This window comes from Balaenoptera ricei, chromosome 13 (assembly GCF_028023285.1).
Source record: "Balaenoptera ricei isolate mBalRic1 chromosome 13, mBalRic1.hap2, whole genome shotgun sequence".
NCBI lineage: Eukaryota > Metazoa > Chordata > Mammalia > Artiodactyla > Balaenopteridae > Balaenoptera > Balaenoptera ricei.
In genome coordinates, this window is record NC_082651.1 from 14178128 (window position 1) to 14203207 (window position 25080).

General features: G+C 38.2%; 1 protein-coding gene across 2 annotated transcripts in view; it reads left to right on the forward strand.

The window, feature by feature from the left end:
- The window catches only part of EIF2AK3 (eukaryotic translation initiation factor 2 alpha kinase 3), a 70203-nt gene that overhangs the window by 37591 nt on the left and 7532 nt on the right, over positions 1-25080 (forward strand). For both annotated transcript variants that reach the window (XM_059942842.1, XM_059942844.1), the window contains 11 exons: positions 689-923; positions 1511-1673; positions 2661-2801; positions 3744-3866; positions 7192-7412; positions 7791-7903; positions 11242-11364; positions 14005-14154; positions 15622-16402; positions 18709-18876; positions 22858-22959. In XM_059942842.1, the coding sequence (XP_059798825.1) occupies positions 689-923; positions 1511-1673; positions 2661-2801; positions 3744-3866; positions 7192-7412; positions 7791-7903; positions 11242-11364; positions 14005-14154; positions 15622-16402; positions 18709-18876; positions 22858-22959 (2320 nt within the window). The remainder of the gene's footprint in view (positions 1-688; positions 924-1510; positions 1674-2660; positions 2802-3743; positions 3867-7191; positions 7413-7790; positions 7904-11241; positions 11365-14004; positions 14155-15621; positions 16403-18708; positions 18877-22857; positions 22960-25080) is intronic.

A 25080-nucleotide genomic window follows, 5' to 3' on the forward strand; every position in this document is an offset into this window, starting at 1 on the left:
CTGATAGGATTTTGTTTCCTTAAGTGTTTGAGTGCTTGCTGGGTGCTCAGCTACCATAGGAGCAGATGTTCAACTTAACAGAATTTGAGTTATCAGAATGGGAAGAGTCTGGCATCTAAGACCCATATTCCTTAAGTATCTATCTTTTAACAGATGTCGGAATTTTAGGGCCATTTTATATCTTAGTGTCAAGACCATTATAGTGTCAACAGATAAGAGATTTGAGGCTGTATTTTCATAAAAATCTAAAATCAGTAGCTTTCGTCTTGGCTTTTGCATTGGTTACTGGGATATGGTAATTTCTCTGCACTTGAACGAAATGTGTCAGGCTTTAATTAAGAAGTAAGGCAGACTGCAAGCTACCTTATTTTAGGATGACTTTGATGTGTTTTGAGAAAATTACCCTGATTTGGAAATGTGAACATTTGTTAATTTCAGGAGAAAAATCTGTCCTGTAGCTGTTGTCAGGTCACAACTCTCAGAACCACTGTTTCTAAAGGGTCAGGACCAAGTTACGCCCTCTTGTGGCATAAATCAGCAGCGTGCTCCTTTCCAGAAGATAGTGTTGAGTTGTTCCTTTTCTCATCACCAAATTTTAGTGTTTGCTTCTTCACTCTAGAAGAGTTCTTAATTATTTGGTCCCTTTATTTAAATGTAAATTTCTAAAACACACCTTTGTAAATTTAAGGTGGAATTTCAGTGTTGGCCACTTTGAACTTCGGTATATTCCAGACATGGAAACTAGAGCCGGATTTATTGAAAGCACCTTAAAGCCCAGTGGAAACAAAGAACAGTCTAAAATTATTTCAGACGTGGAAGAACAGGAAGCTGCCGTGATGGACACAGTGATAAAGGTCTCCGTTGCTGATTGGAAAGTTATGGCCTTTAGTAAGAAAGGAGGACATCTGGAGTGGGAATACCAGGTACCTAGAACCACTGAGAATTTATAATATGTTTCTTTCCTTCTCAGTTTGACCAAACATGTTGGGTAGAAGGAAGTGACTGCCATTTTGGATTTTCAACTTGTTCTCTGTGCTCTAAGAAATTTGTGATTTTACATCTGTTAGATTGACTATTAAGAAAAAGTCAAAAGGTTGGTGAAGATGTTGGTGAACAGTGTACAACCGTCTATCTTCGTGCAGTGTTGGTGAGAATGTAAATTGGCATAGATGTTATGGAAAACATCATGGAGTTTCCTTAGAATATTAAACAGAAATGAAGAGAATAGATCTTAAATGTTCTTAAAACACATACATACAAAATAACTGTGAGATGGTGGATATATCAATTAGCTTGATTGTGCTACTTATTTCACAATGTATACATATATCAAAATATTGCACTGTATACCATAAATACATACATTTTTTATTTGTCAATTATACCTCAGTAAAGCTGGAAAAGTGAAAATTTGTAAAGAAATTTGTGGTTTTAAAGGGTATTTCAGGAGTTGGGATACATAGAAATACTGCTTGAAATTGTTTAAAATTTCGTTTCCATTTTTGTTTAGTTTTGTACTCCCATTGCATCTGCCTGGTTGGTTAAAGATGGCAAAGTCATTCCCATCAGTCTTTTTGATGATACAAGTTACGCCACTAATGATGGAGTTTTAGAAGATGAAGAAGACATCGTAGAAGCTGCCCGAGGAGCCACAGAAAACAGTGTTTACTTGGGTGAGTGGATATCTCTTATCTAGCAATAGTACAAGTTGACATCTAGATTTTATTCCTACATTGTCTCTCCCTACTTCAGGTGTGCCTGTAGTAGTTTTAATTCCTAAGTACATTCTCTGGCCTTAAGATTTGTACTTTGATTTCTTTTCCTGCAATTTTCTTTCATTTATCCAATTCTGAAACTTTTAATTACTATAGCGTGTTCTTTTTCTCTGAGACCTATATTTAAAAGGCTTAAAAATGTTGCCATTACATAGCATGATTTCACATTACTTATGTATCCTCAAAGTCTAAAACTTTCTACATTTGTATTTGCATCTATATCAGTTTGCTCCCCGTTAAAGGTGTGTTTATTTTTTCCTATGCATCTATACAACTTATCTGAAAAATTAAAACAAAATTCTGGTGTGCTGCTTTGGCAGTTGAAAGCCTTCAATGTACTACATTTTGAAAACCCTCGAATCTAATTATTTGAACTAGTTTTGTGGTCAAATACACATAAAATTATTTAAGCTCTATCAATGTGCTACCCGCCCCTCAATCTCAGTGAAATGCAAGAATTTGAAAGAATGACATGTCACACGTGTTATGATAGTATTTAATTGAATTGTTAGCAGTATCTCTTGAAGGATAGGTGTTTAGGTTTTCTTAAGGAAAAGGTTACCTCATCTAAAATGTTACTTTCATAAGAGTACAATGATTTCTTTTGTTTGAATTTTCCTACTGGAAGAGTTTTTCAGTAATTACCAAAAATTATATAGTGAGCAACATTGTAACTTGTGTGTAACTTTCCTCCCCTGTTGTTGTTGAATAACCTTTGGGTCAAATTTGAGTGCTTCAGGCATGATTCTTTGAAAAGAGCTATGTAGCACATGAATAAATAACTGGAATTCATCTAATTTTATTAAATCAAAATGAACCTTTTAAAAAAAAAAAATCATCAGTGCTTGATTCTAAACCTAACTGACAGTGTTCTGGTTGATTCAGGAATGTACAGAGGCCAGCTGTATCTGCAGTCATCAGTCAGAATTTCAGAAAAGTTTCCTACGAGTCCCAAGGCCTTGGAATCTGTCAACAGTGAAAATGCAATTATTCCTTTGCCAACAATCAAATGGAAACCCTTAATTCGTAAGTGAATTATGAACTTTTATAAATGTTATTAAGATGTTCAGAGGCCTAATCATGACTGTCTTTGACCTAGTTTTGAATATCACAGAGATCACAACTATTATATACTCTATATTTTCTGATAAACTGGGAAGGTATTTCAGACGTTAATGAATGTTAATTATCCTTTAGAACATGATTTCATTGAAACAGCAGCTACTTCTATAGAAATCAATGTCAATAAAATATTTCTCTAGACAGCTTAGAAAAACTCTTAACCATTCTCTGACCATGCCTTGATATCATTTCACTCTTAACATATTTATATTAAGAATATTTATGGGACTTCCCTGGTGGTGCAGTGGTTAAGAATCTGCCTGCCAATGCAGGGGACACAGGTTTGAGCCCTGGTCCGGGAAGATTCCCACAGGCCACGGAGCATCTAAGCCCGCGAGCCACAACTACTGAGCCCACGTGCTGCAACTATTGAAGCCCGCGGGCCTAGAGTCCATGCTCAGTAACCAGAGAAGCCACCGCAATGAGAAGCTCGCTCACCGCAACTAGAGAAAGCCTGCGTGCAGCAATGAAGACCAAAAGCAGCCTAAAATAAATAAATTTATTTTTTTTAAAAAAAGAATATTTATGAAACATCTGGTTATCACATCATATTCTTTGAGACACTCAAATTGAATTGAATTCAAATACTAAACCATCTGTTTCCTTCAGCTATCTTTCTGTACCTTGTATATGTTTTTTATCACATCACATCATATTTTAATTACTCGTTTAAATGACTCATCTCTCTACAAGACTGTGCTTTTCAAGAGAAAGAACGTTGGGCCATTTGTTTGACTTACATATTTGAACTGAGCTGTGCTATTTGAATGTCTGTTTTGGGGATGAATGAGGCACACACATTTTCATTAAAGTCATAACAGTTAAGATTTTACCATTTTCTTTTAGATTCTCCTTCCAGAACTCCTGTCTTGGTGGGGTCTGATGAATTTGACAAATGTCTCAGTAATGATAAGTTTTCTCATGAAGAGTACAGTAATGGTGCACTTTCAATCTTGCAGTATCCATATGGTAAGTGTGATTCCACTTGGATTGAAAATGCTGGGGGTTTTTTTCTGTTTATTTTGTTAATTTGAAATTAATTAATAGAATTCAAATGCAAAGCAGTCAGTTGGAGGGTAGAAAATAAATATCTTGGGAGGCAGATATTGTGAATGGTGGCCAAGGGTACAAGGCTTCAAAGACAGATTGCCAGTGTTTTGCCACATGCTAGGCTGGGCACACCTAACTTACCTGTGTCTCTGTTTCTTCATCTGTAAAACAAAGATATAGTAATCCTAATATCTATTTATTGGGTTGTTGTAAGGTCTAAATGAGATAATGCACAGTCTTAATTAGCACCATGCCTGGCAAGCAATAGTGTTCAATAAGCATTAGTTCTTGTTATTAGCTCTCATTTAATTATGAGCTTATATAATATAGTCTGTATAATATCAGTCTGTGTAATGAAGAAAATAGGTGTTTCCCATAGAGTTATGTGAAAATGCTATAAAATGGGGTTATTTTAATTTTGTTTTCAGAAGAGGAAAATTAGTACAAAAGTCAAGAATAGGTGAAATTTGGTGTGAAACACATTCCTGTGTATTTAAAGTTAGGATATATTCAGATATGAAAGTCTTTTGAACAGTTGGATATAAAAAAAAAATTGCTCAGATCTGCATTAGGCAAAAACATAGACTCCTCGTCAGTTACCCTAGATGATAAAACTGGGAAATTATTGTAGAATTTAAATTGATTTAACAAAAATCAGAGAGCTCTGAACTACAAACAGCTGTCTATCTGATACTGATCAAAATACAAGGTAAAAGAGAATTGTGTAATGTGCCCATGTGGTATAAAATAGAAGGTAAAAAGGACAGGCTGCTTTCTAGGACAAATTCATTTTGACAGCCTGAAAGGAACCAGAGAGCATGGTGGAGATGTTTTCCTCGTCATGGTAAAATTTGATATTTTATTGATGCTAAATGAAAGTAAAGTTTCAAATCCTCCAAGGAGGTTTGAGTACTGTCTAATTTTTTTTTCTTTTTTGCATTTAAAGGATTGAATTATTAATGAGATAATGAATGGAGTAGCCCTTAAGGGTTGTTTTTAGTCTGATTATTCAATAGAAAGAAAATGTATGATGCTTATGGAATAAAGGAAAGTATATTTGTGTAGAAAGAAGAAAAAGTGGGGTAAATGAGGCTGTCGAAATGTGCTAGAGAAGAGATGAAACTTTAGAAAAAGGAATTAGTGTTAAAAGTCATAGGAAATTAGATAATTTTTAGCAATTAAAGGTGGAACTATATTGGTTTATCTTTTTTTTTTTTTAACATCTTTATTGAAGTATAATTGCCTTACAATGGTGTGTTAGCTTCTGCTTTATAACAAAGTGAATCAGTTATACATATACAATATGTTCCCATTTCTCTTCCCTCTTGCATCTCCCTCCCTCCCACCCTCCCCATCCCACCCCTCTAGGTGGTCACAAAGCACCGAGCTGATCTCCCTGTGCTATGCGGCTGCTTCCCACTAGTTATCTATTTTACATTTGGTAGTGTATATATGTCCATGACACTCTCTTACCCTGTCACATCTCACCCCACCCCCTCCCCATATCCTCAAGTCCATTCTCTAGTAGGTCTGTGTCTTTATTCCCGTCTTGCCACTAGGTTCTTCATGGCCTTTTTTTTTTTCCTTAGATCCCGTATATATGTGTTAGCATACTGTATTTGTTTTTCTCTTTCTGACTTACTTCACTCTGTATGACAGACTCTAACTCCATCCACCTCATTACAAATACCTCCATTTCATTTCTTTTTATGGCCGAGTAATATTCCATTGTATATATGTGCCACATCTTCTTTATCCATTCATCTGTCGATGGACATTTAGGTTGCTTCCATGTCCTGGCTATTGTAAATAGAGCTGCAATGAACATTTTGGTACATGACACTTTTTGACCTATGGTTTTCTCAGGGTATATGCCCAGTAGTGGGATTGCTGGGTCGTATGGTAGTTCTATTTGTAGTTTTTTAAGGAACCTCCATACTGTTCTCCATAGTGGCTGTATCAATTTACATTCCCACCAACAGTGCAAGAGTGTTCCCTTTCCTCCACACCCTCTCCAGCATTTATTGTTTCTAGATTTTTTGATGATGGCCATTCTGACCGGTGTGAGATGATAGCTCATTGTAGTTTTGATTTGCATTTCTCTAATGATTAATGATGTTGAGCATTCTTTCATGTGTCTGTAAGCCATCTGTATATCTTCTTTGGAGAAATGTCTATTTAGGTCTTCTGCCCATTTTTGGATTGGGTTGTTCGTTTTTTTGTTATTGAGCTGCTTGTAAATCTTGGAGATTAATCCTTTGTCAGTTGCTTCATTTGCAAATATTTTCTCCCATTTTGATGGTTGTCTTTTGGTCTTGTTTATGGTTTCCTTTGCTGTGCAAAAGCTTTTAAGTTTCATTAGGTCCCATTTGTTTATTTGTGTTCTTATTTCCATTTCTCTGGGAGCTGGGTCAAAAAGAATCTTGCTGTGAGGTATGTCATAGAGTGTTCTGCCTATGTTTTCCTCTAAGAGTTTGATAGTGTCTGCCCTTACACTTAGGTCTTTAATCCATTTTGAGTTTATTTTTGTGCATGGTGTCAGGGAGTGTTCTAATTTCATACTTTTACATGTACCTGTCCAATTTTCCCAGCACCACTTATTGAAGAGGCTGTCTTTTCTCCACTGTATATGCTTGCCTCCTTTATCAAAGATAAGGTGACCATATGTGTGTGGGTTTATCTCTGGGCTTTCTATCCTGTTCCACTGATCTATATTTCTGTTTTTGTGCCAGTACCAAACTGTCTTGATTACTGAAGCTTTGTAATATAGTCTGAAGTCAGGGAGCCTGATTCCCCCAGCTCCATTTTTCGTTCTCAAGATTGCTTTGGCTATTCGGGGTCTTTTGTGTTTCCATACAAATTGTGAAATTTTTTGTTCTAGTTCTGTGAAAAATGCCAGTGGTAGTTTGATAGGGATTGCATTGAATCTGTAGATTGCTTTGGGTAGTAGAGTCATTTTCACAATGTTGATTCTTCCAATCCAGGAACATGGTATATCTCTCCATCTATTTGTATCCTCTTTAATTTCTTTCATCAGTGTCTTATAATTTTCTGCATACAGGTCTTTTGTCTCCTTAGGTAGGTTTATTCCTAGATATTTTATTCTTTTTGTTGCAATGGTAAATGGGAGCGTTTTCTTAATTTCACTTTCAGATTTTTTGTCATTAGTGTATAGAAATGCAAGAGATTTCTGTGCTGGTTTATCTTTTAAAAAAAAAAACACTTTTAATGTTTGTTTTTGAAGATAATGGTTATTACCTGCCATACTACAAGAGGGAAAGAAACAAACGGAGCACACAGATCACAGTCAGATTTCTCGACAACCCGAGTTACAACAAGAATATCCGCAAAAAGGATCCCGTTCTCCTCTTACACTGGTGGAAAGAAATAGTTGGAACCATTCTGTTTTGTATCGTAGCAACAACTTTCATTGTGCGCAGACTCTTCCATCCTCATCCTCACAGAGTAAGACATTTTTTAGGATCTCATCTTTTTCAAAGTGTTGGGACTATAGAAAACTTAGGGTGTGTGTGCACGTGTGCGTGTGCGCACGTGATGGGCAAGGGGTCCATTTCCTTAAGTTTTACCCTAAAATCATTGTTGCCCATACTCTTGCTTCCACGTCCTTGTCCCCTTCACTCCTCAACCCGTTGCAGTCTGGCTCCACCCTGATCATTCCCTTTCCCTTTGACAAAGGAAATGCTGTTGTTTTATGTTCTTATAATACATTTATTTTTCTCAATATTATTTATTCTTCAGTGTTATTTTATAGCCTAATATTGTTAGCTAACTTCAATTCAGCTTTGTACTGAGAGTGATTTTTTTTCTCCCCCACCTTTTCAGCAAAGGAAAGAATCTGAAACTCAGTGTCAAACTGAAAATAAATATGATTCTGTCAGTGGAGAAGCTAATGACAGTAGCTGGAATGACATAAAAAATTCTGGATATGTATCACGGTATGAGTCTTTTCATAAAATGCATGTGTGCTCTAGCTTCTGGTGCTAACTGTTCAAATCCAGGAAGAAATGGCCTTAGATACAGAGAATGAATGGATGGTTCAGAAGGGAGAGGGGGAGTGGTGGGTGAAATAGATGAAGAATGGAATAGTTGTTCATTCAGCATCTGCTTCTAAACCTCCAGTTATATGATAAATCACAGGGATTGTAATATACAACATAAGGAATATGGTTAATAATATTGCAGTAACTTTCTATGGGGACAGATGATTACTAGACTTATCGTGGTGATCATTTCATAATGTATACAAATGTCAAATCATTATGTAGTACACCTGAAACTTACATAATATTGTATGCTGACTGTATTTCACTTAAGAAAGAAGAAACAACCTCTAAACTAAGATATTGTTTAATTTTTAAAAAAAAAAAATGTATGACTAGGTAAATAAAACAGACATATCCCTCAAGTTACTTAAACTGATTCAAGGTGGTATAGAAGAGGGGTAGAAGTAGAGTGTTATAAAAGTTTAGAATTATAGCCACCATGTATGTCAATTATTTCTCAATAAAACTGGAAGGAAAAGAAAAAAAAGAATTACAGCCACCAAATTGAGTTGTTATTCAGATGACATAGTTATTGAGGGTATACCATGTACTGGGCTTGGCATTAATACCAAATAATAATTTGTATGTTATTGGAATATGACATAAATCTCCTATGTTACTTAATCCTCAGTTATTTATTTCATCCTTATTCTATCTAAAATAAGAAGCAGAAAACTGGGGAGAAAATAGATCATTTTTAAAAACAGAAGAGGGAGTTGGGTTACTTAAAAAGCAGCCAATTCAAATAATTTAAAAGTAAAATAAAAGTAGAAAATCTGTAAGCAAATCTGTCAGATGTATAGATTTTGATGCTTTGTGGGACAAGAAATAGTGCTGCAGTTCAATTTTCTTACATGGATTATTGCTACTTTTCCCCTTTGTTTTGATATCATGCTTAGACTTTCGTGATACAGGGACAAGGAGAAGCTCTATATGAAACTTACTGCTTAATATCTAGGGAAATGGCTTTATGACAGAAAAGATTGAAAATTACAGCTAAAATATGGGTTATTTTGATTATCTGTGGACTTAATCTAAGCTGCATTCATACCGTCTTCTCAAAAATTGAGAATTGGCTATAATCCGTATGTTTTAGCAAAACGTACTAGGTGACTAGCAAGTGATAAGGGCTTTAATACCCTTGCTAATAAAGATGCTGACTTGTATGTCAGTGGCCAACACCACCAGCAGGCAGTGAGTGAGGGAGAGGAGAGGGGCCCATCAACTCCATGGGCAGTTCACTACCCAAGCCATTCATTGTTCATTCAGCATCTTTCTGAACAACTGTGTGCAGTATCTCAGGCTTTGGGAGAAATAAAAAGACTGGTCCTATCCCCTGGAGGAGCTTAAAGTCTACAGGGGAAGGTGATACTAGAGAAAACATAAACATATAAGGAAAAAAGCCATGAGCTGAGTAACTAACTCTGGCTGTGTTGATTCAAGAGGGCGTCATAATAAATCATGAGTAAGTAAGAGACAGGTGGAGATGGGAAGGTGAGTGGGGTATGGTGAATAAGCATATATTTGTAAGGCTGTTGTGAAGAGAATTGGAATAATGTACTCTAAAATTGAATTAGACTCAATTTTCCTTCCATTTTATTCACTATGAAGAGAACAGCTGATTGTTTTTAAAAATACAGGAGCTCTGTATAATACCTGATGTATATTGAGTGCCTACTATATTCTAGGCATTATGAAGAACATGAGCTCTGGATTCAGTCATGAATTTAAGTCCTAAGTTGGGACCTGAGGCAAGATGATACTTATATTTATAAAATCTGTAATCATATATAAGATGTTTCTCCTTTCAAAAGATATATCCATTTTCATATGAGTGTTTTCTTTAATGTAGGAAGATAATTCAATTGGCTCTCCAGGAGTAGGACAAGAACTTCATGGGCTTTTGCAGTTGGGGAGATGGATTTGTACTCAAGTACCTTGACTAGCTATTCTTAGGGATACAGATCATTACTCTTCATTCTCTGTGAAGGTAATTGGCCCATGGAGGGTTGGGATCTATTGTCTCTCCTCCTTAACACCATGCTCTAACCAGCTGAGCCAACCGCTAAATTAATATGAGTGTGCAAGTCATAAAGTAATAAAGTTAGCCTTGTAAGGGGCACCAAAGATCATCTAATTCAACTCCCCCTCACATGGCTGGAAGAATATCTTCCACAGTACGCATGCATGCATTCATTCATTTATTAATTCATGCATTATTCGATAGATATTTGTTAGACCTTCTATTTGCCAGGTGATCCCAGGCTTTGGAAATACAAAGAGAAAAAAGAATTCTTTCCTGCAGTCAGGGTCCCTACAATTCAGTAGCAGTGGAGAGAGAAAGCTGCTTATAAATAACTGCAGAATATTGAGACTAAGTTTAAACAGTTCCAAGTAGTATGTGCAAAGTGCTATAAGAACATTAAGATAGGGGTCTAGGAAGGCCTTATAGAGGTGGTGAGATGAGCAGAATGAAAGAAAAATAGAGTTTTATTAAGTCCAAAGAAGTAGGGCATCCCACTGGAGCAAACAGCAGAAGCAAAAGCCCTGAAGTTGTGAGAGAGCCTGGTGCAAGTTGGCTGGAATATACAGAGCAGATCGGAGAGGTCAACAGGGGAAGTAGGCTACAAAGTGGAGGTCCTTCTGTAAGTGCCAGATGGTGAGTTAGCTTCTGTCCAAATACCTTTGGTGATGAATGCACTGACTACTGAGGCACCCCAGCGAATTTCAGATAGCTTTGGTTCCTAGAGAGATTCTGGCTAAAAACGTACATAAATGTAATAGGACTGATTAAATCTTTTCCATAAAATATACAGGCACTGGCATAAGATTAAAATACATTTTCTACTTGAATACAGAATGCCACAAGAGGTAAAAGGTTAGAGAATTAAGGATAAACTGTTTTGATGGATGATGGAAAGTATTGGATAGGACAGAACAGTACTAAAATTGCTGAAAAATAAGTGATTAACAAGTGATTCCCCATTAAGCAGAAGTTTTAAATTTTTTATAAAATTCCCAGAGGCAAAATTAAAATGTGTTTGCTCATTTATACAGACAGAAAAGCAAAGAATGCTATTAGAATTTAAACTACACTCTATTAAAATAAGTTCTAGGAAACTTAGTTTATACATTTTTACATATCATAAAATAAGATTGAACTATTAGTACAAAATGTAAAACTATTACAAACTTTTTAAAATTTACTTTTTTTTTTTTTTTTTTTTAAGATATCTAACAGATTTTGAACCGATTCAGTGCATGGGTCGTGGAGGGTTTGGAGTTGTCTTTGAAGCTAGAAACAAAGTTGATGACTGCAATTATGCTATCAAGAGAATCCGTCTCCCCAACAGGTAATGGATGGTACTTTTAGTAAACTTGGAGTTAGGGCTATATTATCTAATCTCATGGGCAATATGTCCTTACTATACTGCATAGAGACTATAGAAAACATAGTTTCTGACCTTCTGAATCTTATGTTCTCAGTGCTACCAGGTAACTAGCTATCTTTTAAAAATGTCATCTACTTTGACCGCTTTGTATCTACTTAAAAAATATGCCCTTGTTTTTGATTCTTAACAACTCAGGGCATTCCCATAGTGAATTTTAATAACTATAGACTTTAATACATAGCACCATTTTAAAATAATCTATATTCATTGTGGAAAATAAGGAATAGTATTAAAACAAAAACCAATCCGTGTCTACTCTACCCAGTAATAAACACTTTTAACATTTTAGGGTATTTTCTTTTGATTTTTTTTTTTTTCTGGTCATAAATTTACCTAGTTGGTAGCACAGTTATCAATACAATAGTTTTATCTATTGCTTCCTTCATTGTATTCTCAGTATTTTCCTTGCTATTAAGAGTATGTTATTGAAATGCTAAAATATATTGAAAGTGTTTTATGACTGGAAAATAGTCCAGTTAATACTTGTGCCATATCTTATTTAACCATTTCTTATTTTTAAATATTTAGGTTTCCAACTTGTTGCAATTAAAAATAACTTTGGAGACTTGCCTGGTGGTCCATTAGTTAGGACTCCATGCTTCCACTGCAGGGGGCATGGGTTTGATCCCTGGTCGGGGAACTAAGATCCCGCATGCCTCTCAGCGCGGCCAAAAAAAAAAAAAAAAAACTTGGCACCGTTCATCTTTTATATAAAATTTTGATCACATCTGTTTCCTTAGGATAGATTCCTAGAAGTGGAATTTTGGGCTCAGAACAGTGTGATGCTTAAGATGATGGGCTTTCAGTAACACCGTCCTTTTCATCTATTGTGGAAGCCTCCTGTGGATTCTTGATTAAATGTGCACTGATTTCTGGGCTGTCTTCCTAATTAGTAGTTAAACATGCTGTCCAACAGATAGGGACATAGGAATGGGACAGTCTGAGTACTATGGGACTAATTCTTTTCTTTGGTATGTAATTTTTGAGCAGTTTAAATATTCATATGTACAAGGTACCACATAGGATATAAAATTAAGAAAGGCTTCTGCCCTCAAGAATCTATAACTATTTGAGGCCTTTGTATATATACTCAAGTAACTGCAAAGCCAGGAAGATTGTGACTTGTGGTTTAGTTTAGTAAATAGCTTCTCATGAAGAAAGTGCAGAGGTAGCCGAAAGGCAGTCAAGGAAAGCAAGCCTTGTGGTGGTAGTGTTGTCTGTGCCGTGTTCAAGGGTAGCCTGTCCCTTGGTGGACACACATGTAGGGGAGGGATGGCCAAGTACGTGAAATGGCCTGAGCATAGGCTCTAGGCAAACATTCGCAGGGGATGTAGAGGTTAATGAGGATTCTGGCACGAGTGGAGCAAGGGTAAGAATGGAGGGGAGGGACTTCCCTGGCGGTCCAGTGGTTAAGACTGCCCTTCCAACGCAGCGGGCATGGGTTCAGTCCCTGGTTGGGGAACTAAGATCCCACAAGCCACACTGTGCAGCCCAAAAAAAAAAAAAAAAAAGAGAATGAAGGGGAGTATGGAAGAAAGATGGCAAAGGTGGGTTCCAGCACCTTAAATGCCAAGCAGAGGAGTTTAGATTTTATTCCATAGACAGTTGTGCCTTTAAGCAGAAGAATGACGTGATCAAAGTGGAGGTGGTACGTAGTAAGAGACAAGCGTGTTCATTAGGAGATTTTTTTTTTTTTTTTTTTTGCAAAAGTTCAGTCCTAAGATACAGAGCATTAGTGCAGCAGAAGTGGAGACAGATGAGGAAGGAATGAGTATCAGGAATTAAAAAGGAGGAGCTGATAGGATTTGGTCACTGAATATGGAACATTCAGAAACCTACCAGGATTCTCAGGGTGGGACCATTAACAGTAATGAAACACAGAGAGAAAAGTGGGAGTAGCTGACTGTCTCTTGGGGATGGAAGAGGATATAACTTATATTTATTATGTTGTTTCAGGTGATGGTGGGATCCCTAGAATGTGAGCTTAGATCCATCAGAAAAGCTGTCAAAGCAGAAGATCAAATCCAGATGCTTTTCTGGTTAAACATCATTGCCTATGATATTTAGTAGTTGAGGCTTTAAACAGACAAAGGTGCTCGTACAAGCCTTTTGGATTGTTGTATGTGCCTTGTCGGGCTGGTCCTTCTCCATCCTCCTGAGCTGCCAGGCTGAGCTCTCTTTTCTGAATACTTCACTTCTACCTCTTCATCCCCCTATTAATTAACAAGCATTAAGCAATTATCTTCAAGGGTCTGTAGTCATTCATTTTTAGTCAGCTAAGAACTCTTTATTTGAATGGATAGATGTACTTGTAAGCATTTATTTCTAGAAGAAAAAAGAAATACTATAAATACATATTTTTTTCTAATACAAGACTTATTTACTCTTTGGCTTATTAGAATTATGCCACTAGGTTGACTCGTCTGTTTCCAATTTTAGAACAAGGGAGAGTTTTATTTTATTGTTTTGTACTGTCTTTGGATATGATTGCTTCTTCAGATCAGAGCAGCCTTCAGTGTCTTCATTGTTTCTCTGTTTCAGGGAATTGGCTCGGGAAAAGGTAATGCGAGAAGTTAAAGCCTTAGCCAAGCTTGAACACCCAGGAATTGTTAGATATTTCAATGCTTGGTTGGAAGCACCACCAGAGAAGTGGCAAGAAAAAATGGATGAAATTTGGCTGAAAGATGAAAGGTAACTTGGTTAGACATAGACTTAAAAACTAGTATTTATTTCAGGCTAGTTTTTGGCTTACATGAACAAAATATCCTTTCTATAACTTTAGAGATGATTTTTTTAAAAGAAAAATAACAGCAGATTACTGTTTCTGTCATCATGTTTTGGAACGTTCTCTAGTCACTTGTTAAGTGAAAAGTTGATTTAGTTTTTAGAACATGAACTTTTTTTTCTTTTTTGTCCAGAACATGAATTTCTAAAATCATTGGTAGATAGAGCTCTATGACTTATAATTCACTGAAGGATTTACAGTAGCCTTTCTCAATAAGAGATATTGTCTGCTTTTGTCTCCATTTTTTATTTTAAATTTTCATTCAGTTTCTTAGTAGTTGGCAATTTACAACTCCTTTCTAAAGTAGTTTTAAACTATTTGCAGTTAAAACTACAAGAACTTGGGACTTCCCTGGTGGTCCAGTGGTTAAGACTTTGCCTTCCAATGCAAGAGGTGTGAGTTCAATCCCTGGTCCGGGAGCTAAGATTCCACATGCCTTGCAGTCAAAAAAAAAAAAAAAAAAAAAACCCAAAAAAACATAAAACAGAAGCAATATTGTAACAAATTCAATAAAGACTTTAAAAAAATGGTCCACATCAAAAAAAAAAAAGAAAAATACATGAACTTATGGGAATTCCCTGGTGGTCCAGTGGTTAGGACTCCTCGCTTTCACTGCCAAGGGCGCAGGTTCGACCCCTGGTCGGGAAACTAAGGTCTCGCAAGCCGCACGGCGAGGCCAAAAACCAAAAAGAAAAAAACAAACCATGACCTTAGGCAACCTGAAGATAATTCCTATGTTAAATATGCTATTCTGTAGGAAGGAAGGCCCTTTTAAAAACTACTAAATGAGAACATAAAGGAAGCAGGCTACAAATAGACTATTTAGTAAAGAGCTGGGGTAAAATTCCTGCCGGAAAGTACCAAACACAGCCCTAGATCCACGTGAGGTACCTAGTTACAGTGACGGTTATATACACAGCCAGTAGCCAAACCACAGAAGGACCAGGTGAAGTGACCCTGTGTCTCAAGCCCTAATTTGGATGGGGGCTTCCAAATCACCGCCACCAAGGGGTTCTGGCCTTGGTCTTCCTTTGTGCTTTGTGTTTTGCACATAGGCCTCAGCTGTTCTGGGCATGACAGTCCCAGATAACCGTTTCCAGTTTAAAACCAAGATTTCCAGTTAAGGAATGGATGGACGGTGCTGTTCTTTGTCTCCTGTGGCATGTTTTTCATTGACTTTCCATGTTGTCATTTGGTAACTGGCTTTATTATAGTTGAAGCTTTGGAGAGAGAGCATGTAGTGACAACACTGTAAGTCAACTATACTTCAATAAAAATCAATCAATCAATCAACAAGCAAACAAAGGATGTAGTTCACGTAACTTAATCAACACATATTCACTCTCATCCCTTTGTACTTCTCCCACTCTTAGCACAGACTGGCCGCTCAGCTCTCCTAGTCCCGTGGATGCGCCATCCGTTAAAATATGCAGAATGGATCCTTTCTCTACAAAGGAACGCATTGAAATCATAGCCCCTTCTCCACGAAGCAGTAGGTCTTTTTCGGTCGGGATTTCCTGTGGCCAGACAGGTTCACCCAAGAGCCAGTTCTCTCCGCTGGAATTTTCCGGGATGGACCACAGAGACACGAGTGAGTCGGTGGACGCGGTGTGCAACCTCCAGGACAGCTGCCTTACAGACTGCGAGGGGGAAGACGGTACTAGGGATGGCAATGACGAGGGACACTCCTTTGAACTTTGTCCTTCTGAAGCTTCCCCTTATGTAAGGTCAAGGGAGCGAACCTCCTCTTCTATAGTATTTGAAGATTCCGGCTGTGATAACGCATCCAGCAAAGAAGAGCCCAAAACGAACCGACCGCCTATTGGCAACCATTGTGCTGATAAACTAACCGCAGTCCAGCATTCCAGTAGCAAGTCTTCCTCGGAACCTACTTTGTCTATTTCTCCTTCAAGACCAACCACTTTAAGTTTAGCTCTCGCTAAAAACTCTGTGGAAAAACTCCAACCCAGTTCACCGAAGGTGTATCTTTACATCCAGATGCAGCTGTGCCGAAAGGAAAACCTCAAGGACTGGCTGAACAGCCGCTGCACCATTGAGGAAAGAGAGAGGAACGTGTGTCTGCACATCTTCCTGCAGATCGCGGAGGCGGTGGAGTTTCTGCATGGCAAAGGGCTCATGCACAGGGACCTCAAGGTCTGTTTTTGTGGAACATCACCCAAGGGTTTCAATGGGGGTTTTTTTTCTATTAAAGTCATTTATTTATTTACTTACTTATTATTTTTATTGAAGTACAGTTGATTTACAGTGTTGTGTTAGTTTCAGGTGAACAGCAAAGTGATTCAGTTTTTTATATATATACATATTCCCAGTTGAAAAGCTGTGTATTCTGTTCATTCTGACCTATCATTGAGCCTAATGTTAAACCTTCTAGGCCCTCTAACCCTTTTGTATTTTGGTCACGTGTTTGTCATGTATCAGTCTCAACATAGCTGCCAGAAGTTCTCAGGGCTCCATGTTTTAAGTCTTTTGGAGGTGTTGGGGAGAAAAGTATCACTTTCCCCCGCTATTGATCAGAAGTCCTGGGTTTTCTTTTTTTTTTTTCATTTAAATGAGCTTTTTTTTAAAATTAATTTTTATTGGAGTATAGTTGATTTACCTGGTTTTCTTCTAATCGATAAGCCAGGAACACATATGCGTCCCTAAACCAGTCACCTGGCCAGAGGCTGGGATTATGCTGATTGGTGGATGCAAGTTCTGGATGCAACCTCCAGATAACATCCTGTATGAACCACGGACTTGGTGCCCAGAAGAAGAGAGTTCCCAAAGTCACATCAGGCTACTTCTGGTAGAAGCGTAGGGGTATGGAAAGATGCTGGAGAACCCAAAAAAAAAAAAAATAAAGTCTGTTAGTGTTGGGTAAATAACAGCTGACAGCAGAGCACGGAGAGGGGAGGAAAGATGAAATTTAAGGCAGTCTAATCCTGTCTCTCTTACAAGGTTATTTGAGGGAGAGTAGGAGGGTATCACTATAGATGTTGGTTATATGCAATAACTTCATTGATTCAAAGTCCAAACTGTATGATGGCACTTTGGAGTTTTGAAATAAAATGTTTTTTGTCTGGCAGTATTTGAAGCCCAGTGAAAGTCAATTTTGTGAGCTAAATGGCTTCCTTTTCCCTTATTTCAAGGGCTATGAATGGTGGTCATGTGAGCTGAGAGTAGGCTCTAGGGAAAGACAATATATTTCACGTAGGGGATTTTGAGTTTGAGGAGCCCGTGGTTAGATGTATCTTATGAACAGTTGCATATGAGAGTTTAGAACTCGGGATGGGGGTTGTGGGGTATATGGGAGCCTGTGAGTATTAGAAGAGGCAACACAAGATTGTAGTTAAGAGCTCTTATTCTCCTTGACAGCCTACATTCCTCTCTCAGACACAAGCCCGAAGATCAGTCTGTTTCGTTCATTCACCAAATAGTAGTGATTAGCTACCGTAGGGCAAGAATTGGACACGTGGCAGTGGAGCAGAAGTCCTTTTCTCATGGAGCCAGACTGCCTGGGTTTGAATCCCTGCTCCACCCCTTACTAGCAGGGTAACCTTGGGCAACTTACTTAACTTCTCTGGGCCTCAGTTTTCACATCTGTGAAATGGGGGACCATTTCATGAGAGACCAATAGGACTAAAAGCATTGTATTACATGAGTTAATAGTAATGAACTACTTAGATCAGCTTCTGGCTCATTGCAAGTGCTATATATGCATTTGCTATTATTATTATTATTATTATTATTATTATTATCATGGCTTAGGTCATAAATGCAGAGGAGCTTGCCAAGGGAGAGTATATAGAATAATGAGATTGAGGTTTAAGTACCGTAGACCCTAGGGAATGTGAATCTCTAAGGATTTATTTAAATAGATGTTCAGGGACTTCCCTGGTGGCACAGTGGTTAAGAATTCACCTGCCAATGCAGGGGACACGGGTTCGAGCCCTGGTCCGGGAAGAGCCCACATGCCGCGGAGCAGCTAAGCCCGTGCGCCACAACTGCTGAGCCTGCGCTCTAGATCCTGCGAGCCACAGCTACTGAAGCCCTTGTGCCTAGAGCCTAGAGCCTAGAGCCGCAACAAGAGAATCCACCGCAATGAGAAGCCCGGCACCACAACAAAGAGTAGCCCCCGCTCGCCGCGACTAGAGAAAGCTCGTGCACAGCAACGAAGACCCAACGCAGCCAAAAAATTAATAAATAAAATTTAAATAAATAGATAGATGTTCAATAAATACTCACTCCCTTTGCTACCCTTGCCTCTTCTTTACTCACAGTACTTGTCTAGCATCGAAGGATAGTTTTTATTTTCATATTAGCCCATTGTAAAGAGAAATATGCTTGAGAATATCTAGTGTCTTGTATTTATTTTCTGTAGTCATTTAAATAATTCTCTTCACTTTCTCTCTTTCTCCATACACACCCACCATGCTTTTGTCTGTTTCATTTTTTTCCAGCCTTCCAACATATTCTTTACAATGGATGATGTGGTCAAGGTTGGAGACTTTGGATTGGTGACTGCAATGGACCAGGATGAAGAAGACCAGCTGGTTCTGACCCCAATGCCAGGGTATGCCAGACACACAGGACAAGTGGGGACCAAGCTGTATATGAGCCCAGAACAGGTGAGCCTTTCGTTTTCCTTCTGAGGAATAAATAGATTTTTAATTAGGATGGCAGCAAGCTAGATGTGCGCCATGAATCTCCATCCGTGCCGTGTTTAAAATACCCAATAAAATAAAAGCTGAAAATGATGAAAACTGGCAGAAGTGTTCCACAGGCAACACAGCTAGGGTACAATTCCGCAACCTGGATTGGGGTGTGGAGGAAGAAAAATACTAAAAACGCATGAAATGTGCTCACCCTCTGAACGAGAACCTGACAGCAACCAGAAACTTAGAATGAGATTTTGAATGTCCTCCTCCCAAACTTAATTGCCATTCACCCTGTGTGAACTATGCAGGAACTGTTTTCAGAGCCAGCTGGAGGTAGTGTTCTAAGCTGTTCTCTACAGTAATCCACAGGCAGCTTCCAGAACGTACCGTGGCAGGAAATAAAGGTGGACAGGCTGCGCTGTGTTGCCTTGTGGGACGCTTAGTCTTCCAAGGAAAAGCTCCATAAACTGAACAGAGACTGGAAGAGTGGGGGGACACAGGGCACGCTGGGAGAACCAGCACAGCACCCGTGGCCAGCACTGCGCTGATGGTGTCCACAAGCTTACATATGCTTAGATCGGCGGTCCTCAGACTTCCTGATCAATGCCTGTTTATACTTGTAAACATGATCGAGAGCTCAAGAATTTTTCTTAAGGAATTTTATCCGTCAGTATTTGCCGTATTAGAGATGGAAACAGAAATTTGTAAAATTTTTAAATTCAGTTAAAAATGACAGTATTAAATCTATCACATCTTCAAGATATTTTCTGAAAAAAATAAATATTTTCCGAAAGAAAACTAGTGAGGAGCGTGGCATTTACGTACATTTTTTTTTTTTTTCATTTACGTACATTTTTGTAAAGCTCTTTACTGTCTGACTTAAAAGATATTTCATATCTGCTTTTGCATTTAATCCCTGGCACTATGTTATTTTGGTTGAAGTATATGAAGAAAATCTGACTTCACATAGATAGGCAGTTGGAAAAGGAGGAATATTTTAATACCATTTTCAGGTAGTTGTGGGCATATTCTTCTTTGACAGCACATCAAAATACAATAAGCAAAAGTTTCTGAAGAGTCATTTGCCCTGAATCTAAAACCATAGCAGTGAACATTTTGTATTCTGTTACTTTAACATCCCTTGGTCCATTTTGCACATTGAATGGACCTTTGACCCACGCATGATTTTATAAAATTATGCATTGGTCATTTGGAAACTATTGGTTCCCTAAGTTATGCATCTTTTCCAAAAGTTGTCACAATTCACTCTACAGTATTAAAAAAATCACTCTGGTTAATATCACCGCCAATCTCACCAGAAAAGGCTTTAAGTATTAGGAAGCTGTCAGGTTCCCAGTGATGGACACAAATTTTCCAAAATTCTGACATTCACTTCAAAGCTCAACTTTTATTTTTGGCGACAAATACTGTCAGTCTTCCTTGAAGTTCCATTCTCACTTTGTTCATCTTTAAGAAAATATCTGTCAAGTATCCAAGTATGAATGACCACAGTTTATCTACCAGTTGTTCTTTCAAGTCAAAATGGTGCTCTATGAAAAGAGAGCATCTGGTTCATATAGTAACTCAAACAATTGCACAAATGCTTTCTCTTGAGACAACCATTATACTTTGGTGTGGAGCAGAAATGCTTTATGGATACTGCCCATTTTGTCACACAGAATATTAAAAAAATGCGTACCTAAGGGGGAAGATATAATAAAATTAATAATTTTTACTGCTTCAGCGAGGACATTTTAAGTGAAACCGTCTTCCTTCCTCCCTTCCTTTTCCCCTTCCTTCCTGCCTCCCTCCCTCCCTTTCTTCCTTCCTTTCATTGAAGAACATAATTACTACTAGTATTGTTCGGTGCTGCTGCCTTGGTTCACGCTAAGGTTCAGCAGCGCAAATGTCAGCACAGTGAAAAGACAAATCATGTCTTAGAATTATTATGAAAACAGTCTTGACTTTGTAGACCTCCTGAAAGGGTGTTGGGGTCCCCTGGGATCCATAGACCACACTTTGAGAACTGATGGATTAGTTTATCTTTGGAAGGTTATATCAGAGTCCAGTCATAGGAACTGGCCTTTATTTTACTGTTGTACAGTATCCTTTTAGACTTCTTGAGTTGTTTGCATTATTCAAGTGTTTTCTTTTTTATGTGTAAATTTTATTTTTTTATTTAATTAAAGAAATTTTTTAATAGAACCCTATACTTAGACATCTTGAATTTCAAGGTAAGGGAAAAATAGTGTAAGTATTTAGGTAGGAAAAAAAAGCACGTTACAGCTTAAAGAGCTTGTTTTCTATAACACTCAACCCTGGAGGACAGTAAATCAACATTTACAGTTTGGATGAAAAATAGCTGTGACGCACAAATCATGTTTCTGGCCGTAAAGTTATTCGTATAAAAGAAATTAGGCATTTTTAGATAGGTAAGAGTTAAAAAAGAAATGTCTTAAGTGGAAAAAGCCAGGGGCAGAAATGTGTGTATAGTGTGTAAAGGAGGGAAAGATAGCTATATATTTGCTTACGTTTATATAAAGAGCTCTGGAAGGATGTACAGGAAACAGTTTTGGGGGTGGTAGGTAGAGGGGAAGTGACTGGTGGGGACTGGGCAGATAAGGGATGGGCAGGAGGGCAGCTTGACTCTACACTTCTTTCTGAATCATGTGAATGTGTTACCTATTAAAAGTGAGTTTAAGAAGGGAAACATTTGTTTTGGATGTTTTAGTGACTTAGACATTTTGCTGTTAGGAATATCGCTGTGATAACCATCCCTGTGTACAAATCTCTGTCTGCATTTCCATCTACCCTGGGGTGGATGAAATTTAAATAGAACCATTAAGTGGTAGTCAACATTTATTGCCAGGTTGCTTTCTTGAAGGTGTGTTAATTAATATTCTCCAGATAGTGTATGAGGTGTCCTTTTCACTGTACCCCTGTAAACTCTGTTTTGAACATATTTTCTTTGAATACTTCCCAGACCCCAGTAACAGCTAAGGGAAGGGAGGAAGATGGTGTAGCCTGATTCAGTCACTGGAACTTCCCACCTGATAGTCTATAAGCAGAAAGGCAGGCTGGGTCTCAGAAGGAACTAGGGAGACAGGTATCAAGTGTAGTTTAGAGAGGAGGTTGACAAATACCTTGTGATCCCCCAACAAGAAATGCTGGTGTGAGTATTCCCAAAGTGAGGGCTTCCTTGGCCTTTGCCAAATGTCGTTATGTGCCTAGAGTCATTTTCCCAAATAAAAGGGTTCTTCTGAGTCCCCAGGAGGTCACTTTTAATTTGAATGAGGCTTTGTTTAATAGAGTAGTTGGGTTGTAATTCATTTGTTCATTTTAACAAGTAAGTATTTATTGAGGGCCTTCTCTGTACTTAGCCCAGTGCTGGATGGTGAGAATTCAAAAGAAGCAGTTCCCTTCCCTCCAGGACTTTATAATCTAGTTGTGAAGAATAAGAAATAACACACATGAAAAATACAACCGAGAATGCAGTGAGGTCCATAATTAAGTGCCGTAATGAGGGCTAACCACAGTTGATTAGTGGTTTGGAGTAATGAAGATTTTCTCATAAAAATAGGTGAGGACTAAGATGGTTAGAAATGAGAGATTTGCTTTAGATAGTGCTTGCTTTGAAAAACTTCACCCCAGGGGTAGGGGAGCAGCTTTTCCTGGCTCCTGGCTCCAGGTTTCCGCTGGGCCGATTTTACTGATGCATATCTCAGAGCTATACCTGGGCTTCCTTCTGTAATGCTGAGTACTTTAATTACTCTGGCTGTGGTGAATTGAAGAAAAGAGGCTTGAGAAATGATTAACTCTTTGCTAACATTTTTACATACACTTAAGCCAAGAAGAGACTGAGTCAGTGTCTGGATTCACTGATGCCGTATTATCCGTTGTACTATCTCCGTGAATGTTTTCCTAATATTTCTTCTTTATTTGGGATTTCAGATTCATGGCAACAACTACTCTCATAAAGTGGACATCTTTTCTTTAGGCCTCATTCTGTTTGAATTGCTGTACCCATTCGGCACTCATATGGAGAGGGTCAGGGTAAGTGATCCCCCCTCTAAAAAGGTAGAAAAAGAAAATACTCTTAAACTCACAAAAGAAAGAGTTTTAGAAGAGTAACTTACTCCTAATATCAGCAGACTGGTTGACGTAGAAGAGGTCACGTGAGTGACGCAGAAAGGATTTGTAGACTATTTGCTTCCACAGAAAGCTCAGTCTTCAAAAATTGTTGAGTCGAGTTGTCTGTTCCTTGTTGTTGCTTAAATTCATCATAACTTAACGATATCTCGCACTCAAATTTGTAATAAATGCAAAGCACAGGGTAAGGGAGTGGCGGTGATGGTGTTGGTTGATCAGAGAAGAATTTTCCAGAGGACAAGTGGCCATACACTCATACACTTAAAAGGTGGCAAACTCAGCATGATTAGGGTTTTTTTCCCTCTCAAAATAAACCAAGATGATGGCCTTTAAGGAAAACAGTACTGAAAGTCTTAAAAGTAGACCTCTGTCACATTCTTCCCCATACTTCATAAGCGGTTACCCTCCACTTTTCCAGCTGTTGTCCCTGTACTTACGTCCGTATTTCCAAAGTTTATGTCCTTATCACCATTTCTTAATTTATCAGTGTTAGACCTTATCTATTGACTCCTGGCCATGGTAGAACAGGATGTAGTTCTCACATAGAACCAAAAGGACCTACCAAGTGTTCTATACAGTAAATAGGAAAAAAAGAAAAAAATTTAAAAATCAAAGTGCCTAAATTTCAGAATACCAGAGGTAAAGGCACTAAAAGCTTCCAGAAAGGAAAATAAAACAGGCCCAACGTATGTTAAAGGATCAGGAATCATATGGCATCAAAATTTAAGTAGTTGTGGGGAATTCCCTGGTGGTCCAGTGGTTAGGACTCCGCGCTTCCACTGTTGGGGACACGGGTTCGATTTCGATCCCTGGTCAGGGAACTGAGATCCCACATGCCTCACGGTGTGGCCAAAAATAAATAAATTAAAATAAATTTTAAAAACAAAATATTTAAAGAAAAATTTGTGTAGTTATAAGGACATCAAAAGACACTATCAAGAAAGTGAAAATAGGGCTGCCCTGGTGGTTCAGTGGTTAAGAATCCGCCTGCCAAAAAAAAAAAAAAGAATCCGCCTGCCAATGCAGGGGACACGGGTTCGAGCCCTGGTCTGGGAAGATCCCACATGCCACGGAGCAACTAAGCCCATGTGCCACAACTACTGAGCCTGCACTCTAGAGCCTGCGAGCCACAACTACTGAAGCCTGCGCACCTAGAGCCCGTGCTGCACAACAAGAGAAGCCACCGCAATGAGAAGCCCGCACACCAGAACAAAGAGTAGCCCCCGCTCGCCACAACTAGAGAAAGACCGCTCTCAGCAACGAAGACCCAACGCAGCCAAAAATAAATAAATACATTTATTTAAAAAAAGAAAGTGAAAATACAAGCCACAGAAAATATTTGTGAATCATATATCTGATAAGGTTCTAGTATCCAGAATATATAAAGAACTATTGCAGTTCAACAACAAAAAGACAACCCCATTAAAAAAATGGGCAAAGGACTTCAACAGACATTTCTCTGCAGAAGATTACAAATGACCAATAAGCACAACACCATTATTCATCAGGGAAATGCCAATCAAAATCACAGTGAGATACCACTTCACAACATCTAGGATAGCTATGATAAAAACAAAACAAAAATGGAAAAGAAGTGTTGGCGAGGAAATGGAGAAATTAGAACCCTCATGCATTGCTGGTAAGAATGTAAAATGATGCAGCCACTGTGGAAAACAGTTTGACAGTTCCTCAAAAAGTTAAACATGGAATTACCATATGACCCAGCAGTTCTACTCCTAGGTATGTACCCAAGAGAAATGAAAACATAGGTCTACACAAAAACTTGTACACAGATGTTCATAGTAGCATTTTCATAATAGAAAGTAGAAACAACCCAAATGTCAATCAGCTGATGAATGGCAAAGCAAATGTGGTTTACCCATACAGTGAAATATTATTCAGCCATGAAAAAGAAATGAAATACTGATACATACTACAGCACAGGTGAACCTTGGAAACATCACACTAAGTGAAAGAAGCGGACATAAAAGACCACATACTGTATGATTCCATTTATGCAAAATG